Source organism: Camelina sativa, chromosome 17 (assembly GCF_030686135.1).
Source record: "Camelina sativa cultivar CO46 ecotype springtype chromosome 17, ASM3068613v1".
In the NCBI taxonomy this organism is placed as follows: Eukaryota; Viridiplantae; Streptophyta; class Magnoliopsida; order Brassicales; family Brassicaceae; genus Camelina; species Camelina sativa.
The window spans coordinates 2,823,871-2,844,838 of record NC_141896.1 but is presented as its reverse complement, the minus strand read 5'-3'; the positions used below and the strand labels follow the sequence as shown (position 1 = coordinate 2,844,838).

The following is a 20,968-nucleotide window of genomic DNA, read 5'->3' as shown; positions in this document are numbered from 1 at the left end:
TTTCTTCTTCTTTTCTTGCTAACAGTATTTGGTAAAACACGAAACGTGATTGGGGTTTCTTAATCTTTCCAAGTCAACCTTGAGTTTCAAGGTCAATTCTGGCTTACATTTTACTGTTTATATCGAACTAGATATCCTATGATCATTTGACAGAATTGTAACATTAAACAAATGAAACCTAGCTAAGTAGCCAAAAAGATGGCCTACCTTCCTCCCATAAAACAGGTATCAACAGATTTGCCACAAACACAAGTAGCCTAACAACTACTCCTTCCTACTTTGGTTGCTCACATACTTTCTTACCAGCGCAGTTCTAGAAACCTTTTTAACACATATAAATTGGTTAATTAACCGCAAGATTTTTGTTATGAAAATTTCTGGATCAGAACTTTTGCTCTTTTTATTTAAATAATCGTTTGTAAAGAAGGTTTATACACTGTGTTAGACCAAGCTCTTAATTTGGTAGAAACTAAACAATACTACTAAAACTGATCGAAACTGACCTAATGTCTCTACAAAATTATTAAAATTTAAAATAGCTTTTAATTAAATATAAATGTGCACTAAATAAAAAAACTAATATCAGTAAAATAAGAGAAAATAAATTATGAAATTCAATAATAAATTAAAATATATTAGATACGAATTTAATATAGGAAAATACATGTGTTTGAATGAGAACAAAAAAATATTCATGTATTTCTCGTGGCGTATGAGCGTTATACTATGCACATATGAAACAGACATTTTGACAGTTTTCTACAAGTAGACCTGGCCATAGTTGGCGGGTAAAGAAAGTAGAACCACATACGAGAACGAAAAGTCTCCACTTTATTCCCTGGTCTTCTTGTTCAAGGTCTTTCTTTCTTCTTTCTTCCAGACCACCTTCCGTTGCATCATCATCCCCTTCTTTCAGCTTACATATGTTCTTCTTCGTTTGTAAAGAATCAAACTAGTATTATTTAGTTGCTTGTTGTTTCTTTCTCTTCTTGATCAGGTCAGCTTCTACCGTATAACTTTTTATTTAACGGATTTGATTCCTCTTTTGCTTAGTTTTTTTTTATCGATAGATGGATGATTTGATTATATATTGGTTGGATTTTGACGATTTCAGAAAAGCTACCAAGTCTCTGTGTTTCTGACTTAACTTGTCTGTGTTTTTTTTATAATCCGTCGCTGTTGAGTAATGAGTATAATACTCTGTCTTTCAGACCGTTCTTGGCTAAAAAAAACGTACTTTAATTGGCAGATCATTAGGTTTGAAATGGGGAAGCATTCGAGTCCAAAACATGGCAAAGACAATCACAAATCAGGATGGTTAGCTGGAATGCTTCATGTGCTTGACTTTCACCATTGGAGAACTAAGAACCGACCAATCTGTAAGCCTGTTTTGTATTTTTTTTTTCAAAGTATTTTTATGGTTTGTTAAAGAAAATGATTGTGTTGAATGATTCTTTTACTCTGTTTTCATAGGTTGGAAGACCCCAAGAACTCATTCCTTGATGCGTGGTGAAACAGAGGAACATGAACCGTTTCTTGATTCTAAGGATGAAGATTCAAAGCTAGTTAATGTTGTTGCAGATAATAATAAGCCAACGAGACCAGAAGCAAAACTGAAGAAGATGATGACTACGAAGCAAGTAACTGAGTACGTTGATTTTCTTGAAATCCTAAGAAAAGAAGATGTTTTCGTCAAGATAATGAAAGATCAAGTCCAGATCAAGTCTAATCCAAGAGTTTTACCCAAGTCAGGCTCGTTTCCTATCTCACGCTCACCAAGTCCTGCTAAAATTGATCACAAGCAGAAGGAGAACTGGTATTCTCCAAACCAAAACGGTGCGGTTTTGAATTTGAATGTTCCAAGAGACACTACTTCTCAAGAACACAAACCAATCTCTCCTTCTCGTGGCTCAGCTGATGATGATCATGTGTTTATTAACCACACTGTTATAAACGGGTTTAGAGAAATCAAGAAGTTGCTCAAAAACGCACTTAAAGACCGAAGTCACACAAGGAAGAAGAACAAGAAGGTTTCGGATGTCGCTAAAGATGATTATGTGGGGAGATACTCTCAACTCTTGGAGCATAGTTTTAGAAGAGAAGGTGGTGAATTGCGTTCAAAGAGCTTAAAACTTTCATATGAAGATAGAAAGAGCGATTCGAGTAAACCACAATTCTTCAGACGGATTTCGTCCTTATCGAGTCTTGAAGTTCTTGGTTCATTTCTGACCGACCTTCCCCGAGACAGTTCTACTTCCCAACTGGAACCTAGGAAATATGTAGACCAAGATACTAACTTTGGATCCAAGAAATCTTTGTTGTTATCAGAATCTCCGGTAAGAGCAGAGAAGGAAGAAAAATACGTGGTGCAAGAAGAGAGAAGCCAAGAAAATCACTTAGACAGCCCAAACCAAAGAATCCTCCAACAAGATCCAGATTCTGTTCCTAGCACTAGTTCTTTGGAAGACACTGCACAAAAGACTGAAACTTTACACTCACCAGGTAACCTCTTGAACGAACTATATAGATATCTTCATTCTTTGATAAGAGAATTATATGCAAATCTCAATCCTTTAGATGCTTGTTCTACAGGTTTAGGTCCAACTTCTGTAGAGATTTGCAACCATGAAGCAGAAGAAGAAGATGAAGATGCCTACTTCTGTTATGTAAAGAAGGTTTTAGAAGTTTCAGGCTTCCTTGACAACAAAGACAACGGAGAAAAATGGCACTCAGAGGAACAACCACTGAATCCATCACTAGTATACGAACTCGAGATACAAGAAGAAGCAGTAGAGAACAACAGAGAGCTTCTCTTTGATTTGGTTAACGAGGCAATCGTCGAGACTCACAACCAATCATACATATACTTTCCTAAAACATTTCCGTATGGCAAACGTTATCTTGATGAGGTATGGGGAAGAGTCGAGTGGAACCTCTCTGGTTTGGGAGCTGAGAATAGAGATCGTTCGTTGGACGATATTGTAGGAAGAGATCTAACAAAAGCTGATGGTTGGATGAATCTACGAGGTGATTCTGAATGGCTTACTCTTGAGCTTGAAGATTTGATTTTTGATGATCTTCTAGATGAACTGCTTTGTCACTATTAGTATACATATACAGTTTGCAAATAGAAACCTCAAATTTGAATATTTCAGATAGATTTTTGCTTTTATTTTTGGATATACATGTATATAAATATGTGTTTGATACAAATTTTTTGATGAATAAAGTATTTTTTTTTTTGTAAGAGTTAAATTAGTTAATTGGATAATTCAGTCCATTTATTATCACTAAATGGGCCGTTGTTAATTTATTGGGCCGAGCCTGTTACGTTAAACCCTGAAGCCATCGCTTCTGTAGTTCTGCTCCGTCTCCTCCGACCACCACCGCGGCGACTTCGATTGATCAATTACCTCAGCGGGACACTTCCCTGTGTCTTAGTTTACTGTAACCTTAGGAGATTCGTCGGAAAAAGGTGATGTGGCTAAGCAGGGTTCGATACTTGGGATCTTACGGAAGAACTCAAAAACCGCCATGGATGAGTTATCCAGTAGTATTCTACTCAGATTCGTCGGAGAAGAAAGGGAAAGAGACGCCTTTGCAGGTGATTTCATCATCTATTCACTTTCCCCACAAATAAAAATTCTCTCTTTTGCTTTTTTTCCTTACTGAATCTGATTTGTTGTGCAGGAGACTAGAATGAGAGATAGGTTTACTCTTTACGCACGTGGCGGTGAAGGTGGCAGTGGTTGTTCCAGCGTCCGACGGAGCCGTGCTGATCGCTATGGGAAACCTGATGGTACTATCTCCGAATTTGATATTACAGAATTGTTGAAGTGTTACCAATCCTTAGCTATGTTTTAGGTTTGTTGGTATACTTTAGAATTGGAACACTTTTTTGAGTGAATGTTTATGTTGTTGTAATGTAATTGGAACTAAGTTTAGGTGGAAATGGTGGGAGAGGAGGTGATGTGATATTAGAATGCACTCACGCTGTTTGGGATTTCAGCGGGTTACAGCCTCATGTTGTAAGTTTATGTCACTCTTTTCGTTTTCTGGAAAGATGTTTCCATGAGCATTTATCTTAAAATGGTTTTATGAGTTTTGTAGAAAGGTGGGAAAGCTGGACATGGAACTTCCAAGAACAGGATAGGAAACAGAGGAGAAGACAAGGTTTTATTCTATTTCTATTACTGTGTGTGTTGCTCTGCTTCTTTCTTTGTTTTTCTTCGGGAAATTATACATATTTGTGTTACTGTAGGTCCTGCAAGTGCCTATTGGAACAGTGATTCATCTTCAGGAGGGTGAGATTCCATCTCAGGTGGAAAATGAGTCTCCAAAAGATTTGGATCCATGGGACCTTCCTGGCGCACTGGTTGAGAATCCTGCACTCGAAGAGAACCTTGCTGCTCATGAGGAAACTATGCCTGAGTCTGTTGAAGTTGAGGTTGAGGAAGAGATTTTAACGAGACATTTAGGCATTCCAAATGAAGATGATTTTGAAGACAGCGAAGAAGAGGTTGATCAAATCAGATATAACGTTGCGGAATTAACACAACAAGGTCAGAGAATTATTATTGCTCGTGGTGGTGAAGGTGGTTTGGGTAACGTTTGTGGTACACGTTATGTAAGAGGCAGCAAGTTTGCTAAATCCGTTATCCGTCAACCTAAATTGAGGAGCATGGAGGACGATGCTGAAGATGAAGATGTATCGTCAAGTATCAAAGCCGGTTCGCTCGGTTCTGAGTCTGTTCTGATATTAGAGCTCAAGAGCATCGCCGACGTTGGCCTTGTTGGGTTGCCAAACGCAGGGAAAAGCACTCTTCTTGGTGCACTTTCCCGTGCTAAACCCCGCGTTGGCCACTATGCGTTCACGACACTCCGTCCCAACTTAGGAAATGTAAACTATGATGACTTCTCCATGACGGTAGCAGATATCCCGGGACTGATAAAAGGAGCTCATCAGAACCGGGGTTTAGGTCACAACTTTCTCCGTCACATCGAACGGACCAAAGTCTTGGCATATGTTGTGGATTTAGCATCAGGGCTAGATGGTTGCAGAGGAGTGACACCGTGGCAACAACTGAGAGATCTGGTGATGGAGCTTGAGTTCCATGAAGAAGGGTTATCTGATAGGTCGTCTTTGATTGTAGCAAATAAGATCGATGAGGATGGTGCAGAAGAGAGATTGAAAGAACTTGAGAGGAGAGTGAAAGGAGTGAGAATATTTCCGGTTTGCGCAGTTCTTGAAGAAGGCGTGGCTGAGCTTAAAGATGGTCTGAAAATGCTTGTAGACGGTGATGGTGAGGGATTAGAGAGGTTAAAATTGGAGAATATCAAGGTTGACTAGTTTAGTTTTGTATCTCTTTTGACAACTTGTTTCAGTTGATCAACCAATTTTTCCTGTCCTGGAGAAGTCTCTCACCTGTTGTACAATGAAATATTTTCACAATTTTTTGATTGAATATTTCACATTGTCTAATAAAACAGGTTGATTATGAAAAATGCTAGAAGACAATACATAAACTTTATATATTTTTATCTTACGTTACAAATAAAATAAAAACATTACACAGCAGGAACAAGTCAAGCTTAATAGTTATTACGCAACACAATATGCCAAGCCTTTATTCCAACATACACAAATATTAGTAATCATCAAACACATATTTTCCCACTTTCCTTGGCATATATGATTTTAGACCACAATAGTTTCTTCAACAGCTACAGTTTGACCCGCAACTGCAGTTTGATCCGCAGCTGCAGTTGTCGCACTCCTGGTTGTAGTTCTTCTCGCAACTTCACCACACAAAAGCAAAAATTCAAAATTTAGTATTAATATGATGAGATATATTAAGCAACTACATACATACATATATATACAGGTAAAGAAGAGAGGGTCGAAGGCTTACCTGCAAGAGTCACCACATTTGCAGGAGGAGCCACATCCACAGTTAGAACCTGCCATTTCTCTTTTACTTCTCTTTGATTGATTTTTGTACTTTCTTTTCTTTTTCTTCTTCTGATGCTTTATGCTATTTAAACAAAGGGAATGGCCAGTATTTATAGAAAAAGAGAAAGATTCTGTTTTATTTATATAAAATGCATATATATATATAATTTATATTTTGTCAACTTTCGTATCTATATTTTTTAATTTCGTATATGATAGGGTAAGAAACAAAATAGGATATACATGAGATACTCGGTTAGCTTTCTTGTTGGACAATATAATTACTCTAGATTAAGATTTTCTAATTTCGGCAGATATGATGAGAATGAGGTTTTTTGTCCAAAATTATCTCTCTATCCTTTTTAGTAAACATGTCCTTAAACAAGATTACAAAATCATCTTTTAGTTTAAGAGAACATATTATTAGAAAAAAATATAAAAAGATGAAACGTACTAATTCAGTGTAAACGAGGCCGGCACGTAGGAGGAACTAGGGAAGTCAAAAGAAAAAAATCGGATAGGATTTGTGATGGAACGTACCACCAATTCAGGACCTTGAAGGGGCAAGAAGCCAACGAAAACACCAGCCCCAGCTCTACTGCATGCTATACTATTCTATAATGACCCTATCTACACGATTATTCCTTCTATTGTCTTTTACGTAAAGCTATAGTAGCGACGACGTTCGTAAATTCCTACGAATGTAGACAAAGACTTAACCCAAACGAATTTATGTGGCTCTTATATTTTTGGCGCTCCAATATAGCATTAATAGAAATTAGGGAAAAGTTTAATTATACCTACCTACTCGAATTTCGGCACCAGAGACAAAATAGGCTTGTTCAGAAATCAGTCGCTCACCGACAGATTCAACACCACAAACTCATCATATAATTATTTTTTTGGGACAAAATGGAAATTATCCTCCATCTACCTAAGTTTTTAATTTTCAGTATAAAGTTAAAAACCATACAAACTTCAACTTCATTCCATAGTTACTAACGTTCACTTCAAATTCAAAACATGCATCAGTTGATTCGAATACAACAATTTCATCTGCTTTAACGTCAACATGTCGCAGATATGCGTGTTGTCGTTGATAAATTATATATATATATATATATATATATATATATATATATTTCTCTATAATATTTCTGTATTTGAGTTCTTTTTCTAGAATATGTAATAGGGTTTTTGGTTTTCTTTTAATAAACATGTACAGCAAGTTGCTACCAAAAAGAAAAGGTATATATTCGATTTTACGATAATAAACAATTAGTAGAACGTAGACCGTATCTTGGATCGTCCAAATACAGGAAGATTTCAAGACAAGGGACAATATTTCTCATTTAATTAAGTTTTCCTGACGCATAAGATAACATTACAAAGTTTTAAAAGAACGGATAATGTTCCTCCGGATTAACATAATACATCATAAGTAAAATATGAATTGTAACGTTTTGACTGTTTGTTAGATAAATAATATGCGTATGGTAAGCAAATGAAAGAGGGCACGCTTCATGCCTGTTTTTTTTGGGTCGGCTGCCGTTTACAATTGAGATCGTTACTCTTGTTGCGTGTACGACTTTTTACTTTTTTTTTCGCCAATTTTTAATTTGACGTTTTCCTATTTTATTTGTTGATACTCTTGTTTTTCTTGTTTAAATATCAAATTACTTTCCTGAATAAAACTGTTGGAACAAACCTAAGATAAAAGACAATAATGGGCAAGTTGATCTTATTCGTAGATTTGTTTAAGATATTATATAAGTCTCACCAAGAAAGTAAACCAATTATCCCATATATACAATATTTTTCTTACCTTGTCAATGTCATATACGAAAGATATTAAAACTCGAGGATATAGGAAATGCCACGTGTATGGTAGATATGAAACCGAATCTCTCTCTTATTCTATAAATAGTGGCCATTCCCTTTTGTTGAAATCACAAAAAGCATCAGAACAAGAAGAAGAAAAGAAAAAAGAAACTACAACAATTTATCAAAAAGAAATGGCAGGTTCTAACTGTGGATGTGGTGCCTCCTGCAAATGCGGTGACTCTTGCAGGTTAGCCCTAGATCCTCTCTTCTTTACCTTTTTTTTACTTCATGCATCAAAATATGTTAAGAGTTCAAACTTCCAAGATTTCAAATCTTGAAAAATTAGGTTTGGTGCGGTAGTTAAGATTTAATAGCTTCACGGTACAAATTACAAAATGTAAAATCCTTCTGACTCGTTTTTTTACAATTTTGTCTGTTAATAGCACCAAATGGTTTTTTTTCCTTTCTTCATATGCTTTAAACTCGAAAACATTTCAGGCCGGTCTTACATATATGCATGTCGTGAATTAGTCTTAAATCTCATCATATCTATCAATTATTAAATTTTGATATATCGTTTTTTTTTGTTTTTGTTTTCCTTGTGTGGTAAAGTTGCGAGAAGAACTACAACCAGGAGTGCGACAACTGTAGCTGTGGATCAAACTGCAGCTGCGGGTCAAACTGTAGCTGTTGAAGAAATTCTGTGGTCTAAAATCATATATGCCAGGAACACTGGGAGGAAAAACAAATGTGTTTGATGCTAAGAGATGTGTGTGTTAGAATAAAGACGTGACATATCGTGTGTTGCGTAATAACTCTCTTAAGCTTTGTCGTTTCCTGCTTTGTATTTTCTATGTGGTGATGGTGTGATTTGTATTAATTTCATATGTAACCTAAAAAAAAAAAAAAAGATATATTGACTTTTGTGATTGTTATATTTCTGCTCTGTTTATATTTAGACTACAAATTTCATTAGCTAAAATAATCATCAAAAATATATTTATCTAAGGCTAAGGTAAATAATCAAAGGAGAAATATGTTCTTTGTATTATTTAGCATCCAATCCGAAAATTATACAAAATTAAGCACCTAACCCCAAATACCTAAACAGTACGTAAGTTACTTATCGGGCTTTAAACGGGCCAGTAAGGTCCGCCAGCAAAAATAAGAAGAAATGAGATCTATTATAGCGGCGATGAGGCAACGAGAATATTTCGTTCAGGCAATACGTCGAACACCTTGCGTGACATCTTCCCCTGCTTCAGATCATACCAATTTCCAAGCTTTGAGCTTTCTCACTACATTAATACCTTCGACGAAACCTCCAGACGAGGCATGTACCGGGTCAAACAAAGAAGAAGAGCCCGACAAGTGTTTGTCTCTCAGAATCGAGAAACTCCCCAAGGGCGTTACTGTTGGGTCTGCGGTACAGAGCTGGATGGGCGATGGGTTTCCTGTTCATGGTGGAGATGTTTATCACGCCATTAATCGATTGAGGAAGCTTGGACGAAACAAACGTGCCCTTGAGGTTCTTTAAATTCTCTTACTTTGCTTCTTCTTTTTGTTTATATGAAGAAGATGATACTCTTTGAATGTGTTAAGCTGAGAGACGTTTTGGTAATGTTCTGATTCAGTTGATGGAATGGGTAATTAGAGAAAGACCTTACCGTCTTGGTGAGCTTGAATACTCCTACTTGCTTGAATTCACAGTTAAGCTCCATGGCGTCTCTCAAGGGGAAAAGCTTTTCACCCGTGTACCTCAAGAGTTTCAGAACGAGCTTCTTTACAACAACCTTGTGATTGCTTGTTTAGACCAAGGTGTTATTAGGCTTGCTCTAGGGTATATGAAGAAGATGAGAGAACTTGGTTTTCGTACATCCCATTTAGTCTACAACCGTCTCATCATTCGCAACTCAGCTCCAGGGAGAAGAAAGCTCATAGCTAAAGACCTTGCGCTCATGAAAGCTGACAAGGCGACTCCTCATGTCTCTACATATCATATCTTGATGAAGCTTGAAGCTAATGAACATAACATTGACGGGTTGCTTAAGGCTTTTGATAGTATGAAGAAAGCTGGAGTTGAGCCGAATGAGGTTTCTTACTGTATATTGGCTATGGCACATGCTGTTGCGAGATTGTATACAGTTGCTGAAGCTTATACAGAGGAGACAGAGAGATCTATCACTGGGGATAATTGGTCAACCTTGGATATATTGATGATATTGTACGGTCGTTTAGGGAAAGAAAAGGAGCTAGTGAGAACTTGGAATGTTATCAGAGGGTTTCATCATGTTAGGTCCAAGAGTTACTTGTTGGCAACGGAAGCGTTTGCGCGAGTGGGGAACCTTGATAGAGCTGAAGAGCTTTGGTTAGAGATGAAGGATGTAAGAGGACTTAAAGAAACAGAGCAGTTCAACTCTCTGCTCTCGGTGTATTGCAAGGAAGGTTTGATAGAGAAGGCAATCAGTGTGTTCCGCGAGATGATGGGAAACGGGTTTAAGCCTAATTCTATAACGTATAAACATCTTGCTCTAGGATGTGCTAAAGCCAAACTGATGAAGGAAGCTATCAAAAACATTGAAATGGGTTCGACTCTAAAGACGAGCAAAAGCGTAAGAAGCTCAACGCCGTGGCTGGAGACGACTCTATCGATCATCGAGTGTTTTGCAGAGAAAGGTGATGTTGAGAACTCAGAGAAACTGTTTGAAGAGTTGAAGAATGCAAAGTATAATAGGTATGCGTTTGTGTACAACGCTTTGTTTAAAGCTTATGTGAAGGCCAAGGTGTATGACCCTAATCTGTTTAAGAGGATGGTTCTAGGTGGAGCCAGGCCTGATGCTGAGTCATACAGTTTGTTGAAACTAGTTGAACAGTATAAGCCCTGACTCAAATCAAGCCTGCTCCAAAAATTTTTTTTTGTCAATCTTATCTACCCAATGTTAACATGCTTCCTACTTTATCCCCAAGTACTCTCTAGGTTATCTCTTATAAGTCTTACCTAATTAAATGGATTATCAATAGAGAGCTCTTAACCGGTCCGTGAGCCCAAGAAAAAAACTAATTAATGCGTATCAAGATTAAAGGATAGCCTTATCCTTCATAATCTGCTAAGCTAGCTACTTGCTCACGGGCTTAATGTGAGCTACCCGCTAAGTTGGTTGAGCTGTGGAGATAAGCAGTGGGACTACCACACCATCCTCGTAAGACAATAAAGTAGTGAGTTGAATTTGGACATGTCTTCATTGAACTAAGTTGGGCCTGGCCTGAAAACAGAGGAAATTTTTTGGTAAATTAACTACAAGTCTACAACAAGGTTACTTGGTTAGGGGCTCAAAGAGAGCTGCTAGCCGCGTAAGTTGGTAGATTGAGCCGTGGGGGGAAAGAAGCAGTTCACCGACGAGATAACCACGTGGCAGACATGCTTTTGCATGGACATTGGACCCTTTGTCTGTCCGGGTCCCTACCGATGGGTCAAACAAGCAAAGGTCAAACCGTCGGAATATTCGTTCACACTGTCACATCCGAAAGAGACAAATGCTAAAATACACCCAAACTCTTTTCTCTTGTTTTACTTTTTTTTTCCTTCATGGACTAACCAAATCATCCTAATCAGAAAATATATATAACTATATAAGTCGACTTGTTGGTATATATTATATTGGAAGAAAATGGAAAAGGAATCAGTATGCCATGTTCTCCCATCCATTATACAGAACTACTTGTTCGTTTCTTCGAAATTATTGGGAGTTTTTGTAACCTTTATAAAAAGCTAATGCCAATGCCAATATATATTACAGAATATTTTGTATGCCAATGCCACTAAAAAGCTATATATCTTTTATCTTTTCTTAGTAACTCTCTTTTTTTTTTTGCGGTGAAGGTTTTATACTTAAAAAAACAAAAATGACATTAAAGATGGAGATGCGGGGTATCGATCCCCGTACCTCTCGCATGCTAAGCGAGCGCTCTACCATCTGAGCTACATCCCCAATTTGTTTTATGTATTAGAGCCATCATATTTATTATGTTTACGTAATTCAAGAGTCAAGGCTAGTGAGGTTATTACCTTATCTATCATCAACCACAATCGTAGTTTTTTTAGTAGAATATGATGTAACCAACCAAAATCTTAATCGTCAAATATTCAACAGCTTAATTAAGAAAAAAAAAAAAGGCAAAGGATGTATTCCATACTTCTTAATGTTTCTAAAGACATAAAAAGTAGTAGATACTAGATAGATAGTTACAAAGAAGAATAATGGCTTCTTATAAAATTAATACTTGTATAATATTGTTGGTCTCTACCAAATCAGCTCTTAATCAAAAAAAAAGAGAAATATGGTCAAAAGTCAAAACAAAAATAAATAAAAAGCGATAAATCAGCAATGGGGGCATGTTAGTGTGTGGACCTTGTAAAATTTCATTGGACTAGCATCTGAAAAATAAATAGCTTTAATGCATTAAAACTTTAGTACTGTATTAAAGTTTTAAATGAATTGCATTTAAAACGAATTGAAACTTTAGTACTGTAATCAAGATTGGGTTAAGAGAATAAAAGAAGCACACAAAAAAATAAAAGAAGCCATTGCTGACAATCTTTGTCGGTCTTCTCTCTGGATTTAATATTCTAATTCCTATCAAAGGAGACTTAATTTATTGTGGACTATATAATTACAGGATCATTCTTGGATTTAGTTTGTATTTTATTCATATTTAACACCACGTTAAGGTTTATACTGCTTATTAAGCAAGGGGAACAAACAACCATCTATAAATATTACCAATGGTCCAATACCATTACACAAAAAAAAAAAAAAAATCTGACAAAAAAAAGGTGTGAAGGACGTACGTAGGGTTAGCTGGAAATATGCTGGTATTGGAAAGCCTCACGGTCACGGGCATTGTCTCATTCCAAATTATCAAGAAAAAATATTATTTAAATGACCCTTTTTGTAACATATACTTACATAAAATCAAATTCAGAACCTAATAGATCGTCTAAATAAGAATTTGGTATTTTGTATACATCGAGAAGTACTACAAATACTATTACGGCTAGGTGTGAAATAAATTAATTTAAATAAAATTATACTTCCTCTATTTCTCAAAGAATGTCATTTTGACACATCTTTTTTGTTACAAAAAGAGTGTCATTTTATGTTTTCAATACAGTTTTAAAGATTAAATTTTCTTTTTATCCCTATAATTTGAGCTAATTTATTAGAAAGAAATTTTTTTTAATATATTTATAAAGGGTAAAATAGAAATTTAGATAATTTTCTTAATTTGTGTGCATTATGTCAAAATGACACTCTTTAATCTTTATGAAACAGAGGAAGTAATAAATAAAATTATTATTCTAGAACCAATATTTATTTGTGTCCAATATAATATGTAACTATTTTTTTAATTATTTATTCAAATATACGTTTTTTCGTGTAAAAAATATGTTTCACCGTGAAATCTTTAAATGTATAAAAGGTTTTATGATAGAGAAATTATTGATAAAATATTACTATTTATTGCAACATGTTTTTTGTGTGGTTTAAAATCAAATTCATATCTCTTATGTTTTATTTTGTAATTATAACAATTTTGCATGTTTTTTATGTAACCATAACAACATATACTAAATTACTCGGTAGTTTAATTCAAATATTTTTTATTACTTGTTAGTAACAATCGGATTCAAACTAAATTTTCTGAAGATAATCTAATTTATTGGTTTAATATTTTTGATTAGGCTATTTAAACCTTTTGAGTTAGTCAGTTTGTTAATATGACAGATTATTACCAAAAAACCATTATGAAAAATTAATGAAATTCTAAAATCATGTATTTATGTAAAAATACATTTCACTCGTGAAATATGTGAACATGGTAAAAACAATATTTATAAAATGTTACAATTTATGACAATATAATTTTTTTTGTGTGCTTTAAAAATCAAATTTATATTTATGGTTAATTGTTTAACTATAACAATTTTGCATAATCTAATAATCACTCATTTTAAATATATGATGATTCTTTTTGGGTAGTAAGTTTATTTCTAATGTTAAGGGTTATTATCTCATTCCTTTTTAATAGTACATAGATTAATATATAATTAGAATATATATTTCTATTTGGTCATCAATATTTCTATTTTTAATGAAAATCACACTAAATGTTGAGATTAATTAGTTTATATACTTAGATATATATATATATATATATATATAAGTAATCACACATCATGATATTTCTAATTTGTTTTATATTTGTTTATAGATATATAAAAATCTATATTTATTGGGAATAAAATTCTTTTAATGAGTTGGAAATAATTCAATGATACTATACTTCGTTTTATAATCAATTATAATAACTATTGAAAGATTGTGATGTAAATTATTATGGTAATAATATTAACATAAAAATAATATTTTGTTTTTATATGATTTTGTTAATAAGTTATATATTTTTTATTTTTATTAACATTTTATTTAATTGAGATATTTTTATATCCTTTTCATAATATTTTACTTATATTAATTTTAAGAACACGCTGAGAGCGATAGAACACGCTGTGTGAAGAAGGGCTAATATTTTCTGACTTGATGATATATCTTCTCTTATTTGTTTCTAGTACCAAAAGGCCAAAACGAAAACGATTGAGAGCAATAACAACAACAACACCTCCTAGTATTTAGTAAAACAAATCGATAGTAATTAAAAAAAGCGGGAGAAATTTGGATTTCCGAGAGTAAGAGATACAAAAAGGCTCGAAAACTGATAAAGGCGGGACCGATCCGCCATTAATGCTTGCTACCACCCCAACTGCAACGCTTCTCTTACTCTGTTTTCTTTTTCACTTTCTCTATCTCTTGGCTGAGAGAACTCAAAACAAAAAAGAAAAGAAAAGGGTGAGTAAAGATTTTGTCTTTCTTCTTCTTCAATTGTTTTAGTTGTTAGGTTTACTGAAATTGGCAAAAAGAGATTTGATGAACTTTGCTCATAGGCTTTAAAAGTAATGCATTTACATATATGGATAGGTATAAAAGTTGGCAAATTTTTTTCTTTTCACAATTTGATTTATGTCTGCCTCTACTTTCCAACTTCCAATTTGATTAAAAGTTTCTACCTTTTTCTTATCTTTATATAGTGAGAGATTGCACAAGCGTGTCCAATTTGGTTCTCTTTCTCAATCATGGGGATGTGCTTGAGTGCTCAGGTCAAAGCTGAGAGCCCAGGTACTACACATACACTTCTCTTTTCTCTTCCTTTGTTAAGGCAAAGTTCGTAGATTTTGTTATTTCATCACCTTAAAGTTTTGATTTTTTTTTCATGGAGGTTAGGGTTTTTGGTGTGTTTTGGCAAATTCGATTGGTTTTAATCTAATGAAAGTACGAAACTAATGCTTTTTTTTTTGTTTGGTTTGGTGGGTTTTAGGGACGAGTTCGAAGTATGCGAGTTCTGATGGCAAAGATACTGGAAGTCTTGGGAGTAAGGCTTCGTCTGTGTCTGTAAGACCAACCCCTCGAACTGAGGGTGAGATCTTACAGTCTCCAAACCTCAAGAGTTTCAGCTTTGCTGAGCTTAGATCCGCTACCAGGAATTTCAGACCAGACAGTGTGCTTGGTGAAGGTGGATTCGGTTGTGTTTTCAAAGGATGGATTGATGAGAAGTCTCTTACTGCCACAAAACCAGGCACTGGTTTGGTTATTGCTGTCAAAAAGCTTAATCAAGATGGTTGGCAAGGTCATCAGGAGTGGCTGGTAAATTAAAAAAAAGCTTGAATATGCCAATTTTGGTTCTTGTGTGTTGTTGTAATGCTTGATGATTGTGATCTTTTTTTGATGATTTTGTAGGCTGAAGTGAATTACCTTGGCCAGTTTTCTCACCGTCATCTTGTGAAGCTGATTGGTTATTGCTTAGAGGATGAACACCGTCTTCTTGTTTATGAGTTCATGCCTCGGGGTAGCTTGGAGAATCATCTTTTCAGGAGTATGTCCTCCTTCCTCCCAGGCTGCTGTCAAAATTTTATGATGTTTATGAGTTATTTAGTGTTTGTTTTTTTCTTGGGTTTGCAGGGGGTTTGTACTTCCAACCATTATCTTGGAAACTCCGGTTGAAAGTTGCTCTTGGTGCTGCAAAGGGCCTTGCTTTTCTTCACTCTTCTGAAACAAGAGTGATATACCGTGATTTCAAGACTTCTAATATCCTTCTTGACTCGGTATTTTACACTTTACTCATTTTTGATATGATTGCCATGACAGAACTGCTTAGTTTTGAGCTTTATGATGGTACATGATTTACGCAGGAGTACAACGCAAAGCTTTCTGATTTTGGTTTGGCCAAGGATGGGCCAATAGGTGATAAAAGTCATGTCTCTACACGGGTTATAGGTACACACGGATATGCAGCTCCTGAATACCTTGCAACCGGTAAGTGTCAACTTTCTTTTTGGTCAAATCTTTGTTTTCTGGAATTAGCTTCTTCTTATGACTGATGACTTTGCAAATTTTACTACTTAGGTCATCTAACAACAAAGAGTGATGTCTATAGCTTTGGGGTTGTACTTCTGGAGCTTTTGTCTGGTCGTCGAGCTGTGGACAAGAATCGTCCTTCTGGAGAGAGGAACCTTGTGGAGTGGGCTAAACCATACCTTGTAAACAAAAGAAAGGTATTCCGAGTCATTGATAATCGTCTTCAGGACCAGTATTCTATGGAAGAAGCATGTAAAGTGGCTACTCTGTGTCTGAGATGTCTCACCACAGAGACTAAGCTGAGACCAAACATGACCGAGGTTGTTTCTTGCCTCGAACACATTCAGTCTGTAAATGCTGCTATAGGGGGAAATATGGATAGAACAGAGAGAAGAATGCGTAGGAGAAGTGACAGTGTTGCCAGCAAAAAAGCGAATGCGGGTTTTGCTAGGCAGACCGCTGTTGGCAGTACAGTTGTTGCTTATCCTCGTCCATCAGCCTCGCCACTGTATGTCTGAAGAAGTATAAACAAGTCTTGGGTCTGTGTTTTTTGATCAAAACATTTGCAGGACAATGAAGTTCCTATATCATGTCCTTTGGAATCTGGATGTACAGTTTTGTCTCTGTTAATGTAAGAATTCAGTTCATCTCTCATTACAGGACGACAAACATGTAATTTTGATCTTTGTAACGGGAGCATTAACATAAGGATAAGTTAGCTTTCATATCTACTTGTTATCAAATATGCTCAAGACATCAGGCTGTACACAATATCTGCATAAACATAGTTCTCGAAAAGAAAAAATGCAGTGGCGCCACAATCAGCAGAGAAAACGAATGCTGCAAAGTGTAGAGTGGAGATTAACGTGCCTTAGGGTTCATATCAGTACTGAAGCTTAAGTTAGTGTCGATGGATCTCACTGTGTCTATGTCTCTTGTCCTCTTGTTTTCAGATATCACACACTCCTTTAATTCATGAACTACATGAGACATGTTGGGTCTTTCTAGGGAAGAAGATTTCACGCATGTCATTGCTAATTCGAGAGCTTTCCATGCAGAACCAGAGTCATAAACCCCTTGAAGTTTAGGATCCACAATATTGCTAATGTCTCCTCTAGTGAGCATAAATTTCGCCCATTCTGCAATGTGAGGCATGTCGCGGGTTTGATCGATCACTGGTTTGTTTGTGATGATTTCTAATAATACAACGCCAAAAGCGTAGACATCACTCTTCTCAGACAACCTATTTGTTTGGTAATATCTGCAGGACGAGATGATTATGATTCTTTTGTGAATATGGTTTCCATAAAAAAAAAGTCAAAAGACACTTACTCATGATCAAGGTATCCAAATGTTCCGGCAACACGTGTAGACACATGACTTTCATCTCCAACCGGAAAAGATCTTGATAGCCCAAAGTCTGCAAGCTTGGCTTGTAATTGATCGTCCAGTAGTATGTTAGAACTTTTTACATCTCTATGAACTATCAGCGGTTTGCAGCCAATATGTAAGTATTCCAATCCTGTCTCCAATATTCATTGTTGATAACTAATCATTAGAAAATTGGTTAAGCGGGTGATATATAATAACAAACGAACCTAGTGCCGCATCAACTGCTATGTTTAGTCTATCAACCCAGCTAATTATGGAGCTGCCTGCATGTATTAACATAGTAATGAATAACAAATAATCTTAGGTTGTTATCAACACAATGCATGATATATGAATATGTTACCTGACAGATGTTGTTTCAAATCGCCATTGGCCATGTACTGGTAGATGAGGGCCAAGTGATCTTTTTCATCACAGTATCCAACAAGACTTACCAGATTTGTGTGGTACACCCTTAGAAGAAGTTCTACCTATCCAAATATTTACAAGATATACATGAACTTAACTTTACAAAATGGATATGAATTGATAATGGTGGTGCCAAAGAAAACCTCTGTTTTGAACTCTTTATAGCCTTGAGCTGATGATGGAGAGAGTAGCTTGACCGCTACTTCTTCTGTACCATTTATATAACCATGGTAGACCATCCCAAATCCTCCTTTACCCAAAACTCTTACAAAGTTATTTGTCATCGCAAGAACTTCGGCGTATGTATATCTTCTCTTTTTTGTTACTATTGATTGTTGTTGGCTTGATGATAGACCTAAAACCGTACACATAAAATAATCATGTCTCTGAGAAATTTAACTATGTATGCATACACTAATGTATCTGGTTTGATGACTTTGTTACAGTTACCTTTTCCACGTGATGGGTGTCTTTTAAGACAAACAAAAAGAAGAGCGATCATTGCTATTATAGCAGCCAAAGAAGCAAGTGATGCAACAACTGGTAACATGATGCTATCTTTCTTTTTGTTGCATGAACCGGAAGAACAGAGGTTTGGATTTCCTTCAATGCTAGTGTAGTAAACAAGCTAACTAAGTGTTAGTGAAGACCTAAACACCATCAACTATTTAATGAAAAAGATAGTTGAGAAGATCTTACTTCAATTTCAACCCCTTTTTCACTTTATCGAGTAGAGCTTGAGGGACTGAACCACTAAGGTCGTTTCCGCTTAAGTTTCTGTCAAGGTTCAAAAGACAAAACATCAACATACTAGGACAAAAAATTGGTAATGTGTTCATATAGCTGAACGAGTAACTTACATGACTAACAATGATTTCATTTCGGCTAGAAATTCAGGTACTCCACCTGTTAGATTATTATTTGAAACGTCCCTACCATTTGCAAAAAATGATACAATTTATTATATGCTCTGCCTTGATAAACAGAGTATTCATATAGAAACGACCTACTTACAATCTTTGAAGCTCCGTAAGATTTTGGATCGCAGGAACTATAATTCCAGTTAGTTCACTTGAGGACAAGTCTCTGGTGATAAGATCATAACAGACATTTAAAGTGTAAGATATTCAGAAACAGAGAGCTTAACATTCTTTTTTTATATAAAATCTAATGAATGATCATGACACGTACAAGGAATGGATTCTTGGTGGTGTAGACATATTGGTGTACTCGCAGGTAAGACCATCCCACAAGAATTGTTGAGGAACACATGGATCTCCTTGCCAACTAATCTTACTTAATTGATAGCTTGTTTCTATGCTCTTGATAGCAATGACTAAAATAGAAACAGAACACTTAAAATAAGTATATATGTATATAGAAAAGTCTATACTCACACTTAGCTGATCACATACCGTCATTTGCATTAGTTTCGGACTGCGGCAACTCAACTGTTGTAAAAGCCTCAATAGCATTAAGGAGGGGAGGGAGAGTTGACTTTGAAGTTCTTATCAGTTGCAAATGGCAAGTCCCTCCTTTGCATTTCACAGGTGATGTGTTGAACAGTGTATATACTAGCAACTCATCAGAGCTAACAGGTCCGTAACTAACCTCCTGACCGACGCTGATGTTGAACTCCCTGGTATCATTGTCCCTTAAGGACTGGATCTCAGCAACGTGAAGGTATGCATAAACTAAGTCGTTAGGTGTTTCCAAATTCCATGAAATAGTCAATGGTGAACTCACATTTGCAGGTGTGGCTGCCGTTGCAACTACATCTTCTGGTAAGTTATAGTCGTTGTCAGAAGTGTTGATTGAGAGACTTGTTCTCAACAGTTTCCATCCCGGCATGAAGAATGGAGTCCAAAGACGATCATGGACATCTACTGGGTACCTAATAACGTCTTTGGAATCGGTCAAATAAACGCGGAACAAGTTCTTCAAGGAACCAAACTGAGGAATATAAGTATCATTTCGCAATGGTCGTAGCTCTAAAGCTGATATTAGCGGCGTAGTTATTCCAGTCTTAACAAGACAAACTTGTAAAGAAGTTGACCTTGGTACGTGAATGATTTCCTCCCTTGTACCGTTTATATTTCTTTGCAAATCGACCGTGGTCCATATATTTGGACCAAGATAAAGGTCGAACTTTGGTTGTGTATTAAGATTATCGTAGTTTCCGTAGGTAAACATGGCTACGATCAGGTAGTTTGTGCCTTGTAGGACGCTAAGAGTATAGCAGTTCCTTACTCCATCCGGAAAATATCTTAAAACTGTGTATGGCTTTATATATTCCATCCCTGGTACATTTTGAATCTTACCACTTTTTCCGCTTTTGATGAAATCAGCATCTGATCTGAATGTTAACTTTGTCATTGGTTCTGTGTAAGGAGACTCATTGGCTTGTAATCCACAATCCAAATTGATGAATCCTTTGGTAAGACAAGAAAAAAAATGAAGGAAATAATGGAGAAGTGTTTATGTTTGGAAAACTAAATTAATGTCTTGATTTAAAGGGAAAAATTGTTTAGAAATTATATAGAAGAAGAAAAAGCTGTACCTTGTTGTTGATCTTGTGCTTGAGCAAAATCAGGAATGCCAAAAGACATAATAATTAGGAAGACCGATAAAAGTCCACGGAGATTTTTCATTTTCTTACTCTGTCCAAGAAAAGCAAGGATCACAAACTACCAAAATACTTATAATCTAAACATGATGACACATCAAACCTTCTGGACTGTTTATAGAAAACGGTTGAATAATTATATAAATAATTAAGTTTCACTTATATTGCTGGTGGGAAAAAGTCGAAATAATTTATGAAGTACAATGATATATGAATGTATATGATGGTAAGACTTTTTTCCAAGTGGAAGTATAAAAAAATTCTTTAGGGATTTTTATAAGTTTGGATATTCCA

The 20,968-nt window shown here is 35.7% G+C and overlaps 5 protein-coding genes, 1 long non-coding RNA gene and 1 other non-coding gene across 12 annotated transcripts; 4 read left to right on the top strand and 3 right to left on the bottom strand.

Annotated features, from left to right (window-relative positions):
• Positions 1-718: 718 nt before the first annotated feature.
• On the top strand, positions 719-3,247 carry LOC104754932 (protein TRM32). 5 transcript variants are annotated; one of them, XM_087494740.1, is made up of 4 exons: positions 719-856; positions 1,250-1,379; positions 1,474-2,502; positions 2,593-3,247. In XM_087494740.1, the coding sequence occupies exons 2-4, from the start codon at positions 1,265-1,267 to the stop codon at positions 3,105-3,107; spliced, it is 1,659 nt and encodes a 552-aa protein (XP_087350866.1). In that variant the 5' UTR covers positions 719-856; positions 1,250-1,264; the 3' UTR covers positions 3,108-3,247. The 5 variants fall into 5 exon arrangements, with proteins under 5 accessions (XP_087350866.1, XP_087350865.1, XP_010475524.1 ...); XM_010477222.3 differs by having other exon boundaries at positions 727-997; XM_010477220.3 differs by having other exon boundaries at positions 756-997; positions 2,578-3,247.
• A 39-nt stretch (positions 3,248-3,286) lies between these two features.
• On the top strand, positions 3,287-5,505 carry LOC104754929 (putative GTP-binding protein OBGM, mitochondrial). Its single transcript, XM_010477219.3, has 5 exons — positions 3,287-3,604; positions 3,691-3,799; positions 3,946-4,028; positions 4,111-4,173; positions 4,262-5,505. Exons 1-5 carry the CDS (start codon positions 3,479-3,481, stop codon positions 5,348-5,350), a joined length of 1,470 nt encoding a protein of 489 aa, XP_010475521.2. The 5' UTR covers positions 3,287-3,478; the 3' UTR covers positions 5,351-5,505.
• A 2,399-nt stretch (positions 5,506-7,904) lies between these two features.
• LOC147923285 (uncharacterized) lies at positions 7,905-8,714 on the bottom strand. Its single transcript, XR_015586567.1, has 2 exons — positions 8,394-8,714; positions 7,905-8,031 (listed from the first exon to the last, which is right to left on the bottom strand). It is a non-coding gene; the product is annotated as an uncharacterized LOC147923285 (long non-coding RNA).
• A 22-nt stretch (positions 8,715-8,736) lies between these two features.
• LOC104754928 (pentatricopeptide repeat-containing protein At1g07590, mitochondrial-like) lies at positions 8,737-10,743 on the top strand. Its single transcript, XM_087494741.1, has 2 exons — positions 8,737-9,305; positions 9,412-10,743. Exons 1-2 carry the CDS (start codon positions 8,952-8,954, stop codon positions 10,660-10,662), a joined length of 1,605 nt encoding a protein of 534 aa, XP_087350867.1. The 5' UTR covers positions 8,737-8,951; the 3' UTR covers positions 10,663-10,743.
• A 950-nt stretch (positions 10,744-11,693) lies between these two features.
• TRNAA-AGC (transfer RNA alanine (anticodon AGC)) lies at positions 11,694-11,766 on the bottom strand. Its single transcript has one exon. It is a non-coding gene; the product is annotated as a tRNA-Ala (tRNA).
• A 2,572-nt stretch (positions 11,767-14,338) lies between these two features.
• LOC104754926 (putative serine/threonine-protein kinase PBL9) lies at positions 14,339-16,973 on the top strand. 2 transcript variants are annotated; one of them, XM_010477217.3, is made up of 7 exons: positions 14,339-14,685; positions 14,925-15,012; positions 15,212-15,537; positions 15,631-15,766; positions 15,853-15,995; positions 16,083-16,206; positions 16,297-16,973. In XM_010477217.3, the coding sequence occupies exons 2-7, from the start codon at positions 14,970-14,972 to the stop codon at positions 16,764-16,766; spliced, it is 1,242 nt and encodes a 413-aa protein (XP_010475519.1). In that variant the 5' UTR covers positions 14,339-14,685; positions 14,925-14,969; the 3' UTR covers positions 16,767-16,973. The 2 variants fall into 2 exon arrangements, with proteins under 2 accessions (XP_010475519.1, XP_010475518.1); XM_010477216.3 differs by having other exon boundaries at positions 14,590-14,814.
• On the bottom strand, positions 16,948-20,733 carry LOC104754927 (putative LRR receptor-like serine/threonine-protein kinase At1g07560). Its single transcript, XM_010477218.3, has 12 exons — positions 20,609-20,733; positions 19,464-20,480; positions 19,240-19,384; positions 19,063-19,134; positions 18,909-18,980; positions 18,748-18,825; positions 18,499-18,659; positions 18,192-18,403; positions 17,984-18,110; positions 17,847-17,903; positions 17,581-17,770; positions 16,948-17,509 (listed from the first exon to the last, which is right to left on the bottom strand). Exons 1-12 carry the CDS (start codon positions 20,697-20,699, stop codon positions 17,110-17,112), a joined length of 2,622 nt encoding a protein of 873 aa, XP_010475520.1. The 5' UTR covers positions 20,700-20,733; the 3' UTR covers positions 16,948-17,109.
• Between the last annotated feature and the right edge of the window lie 235 nt (positions 20,734-20,968).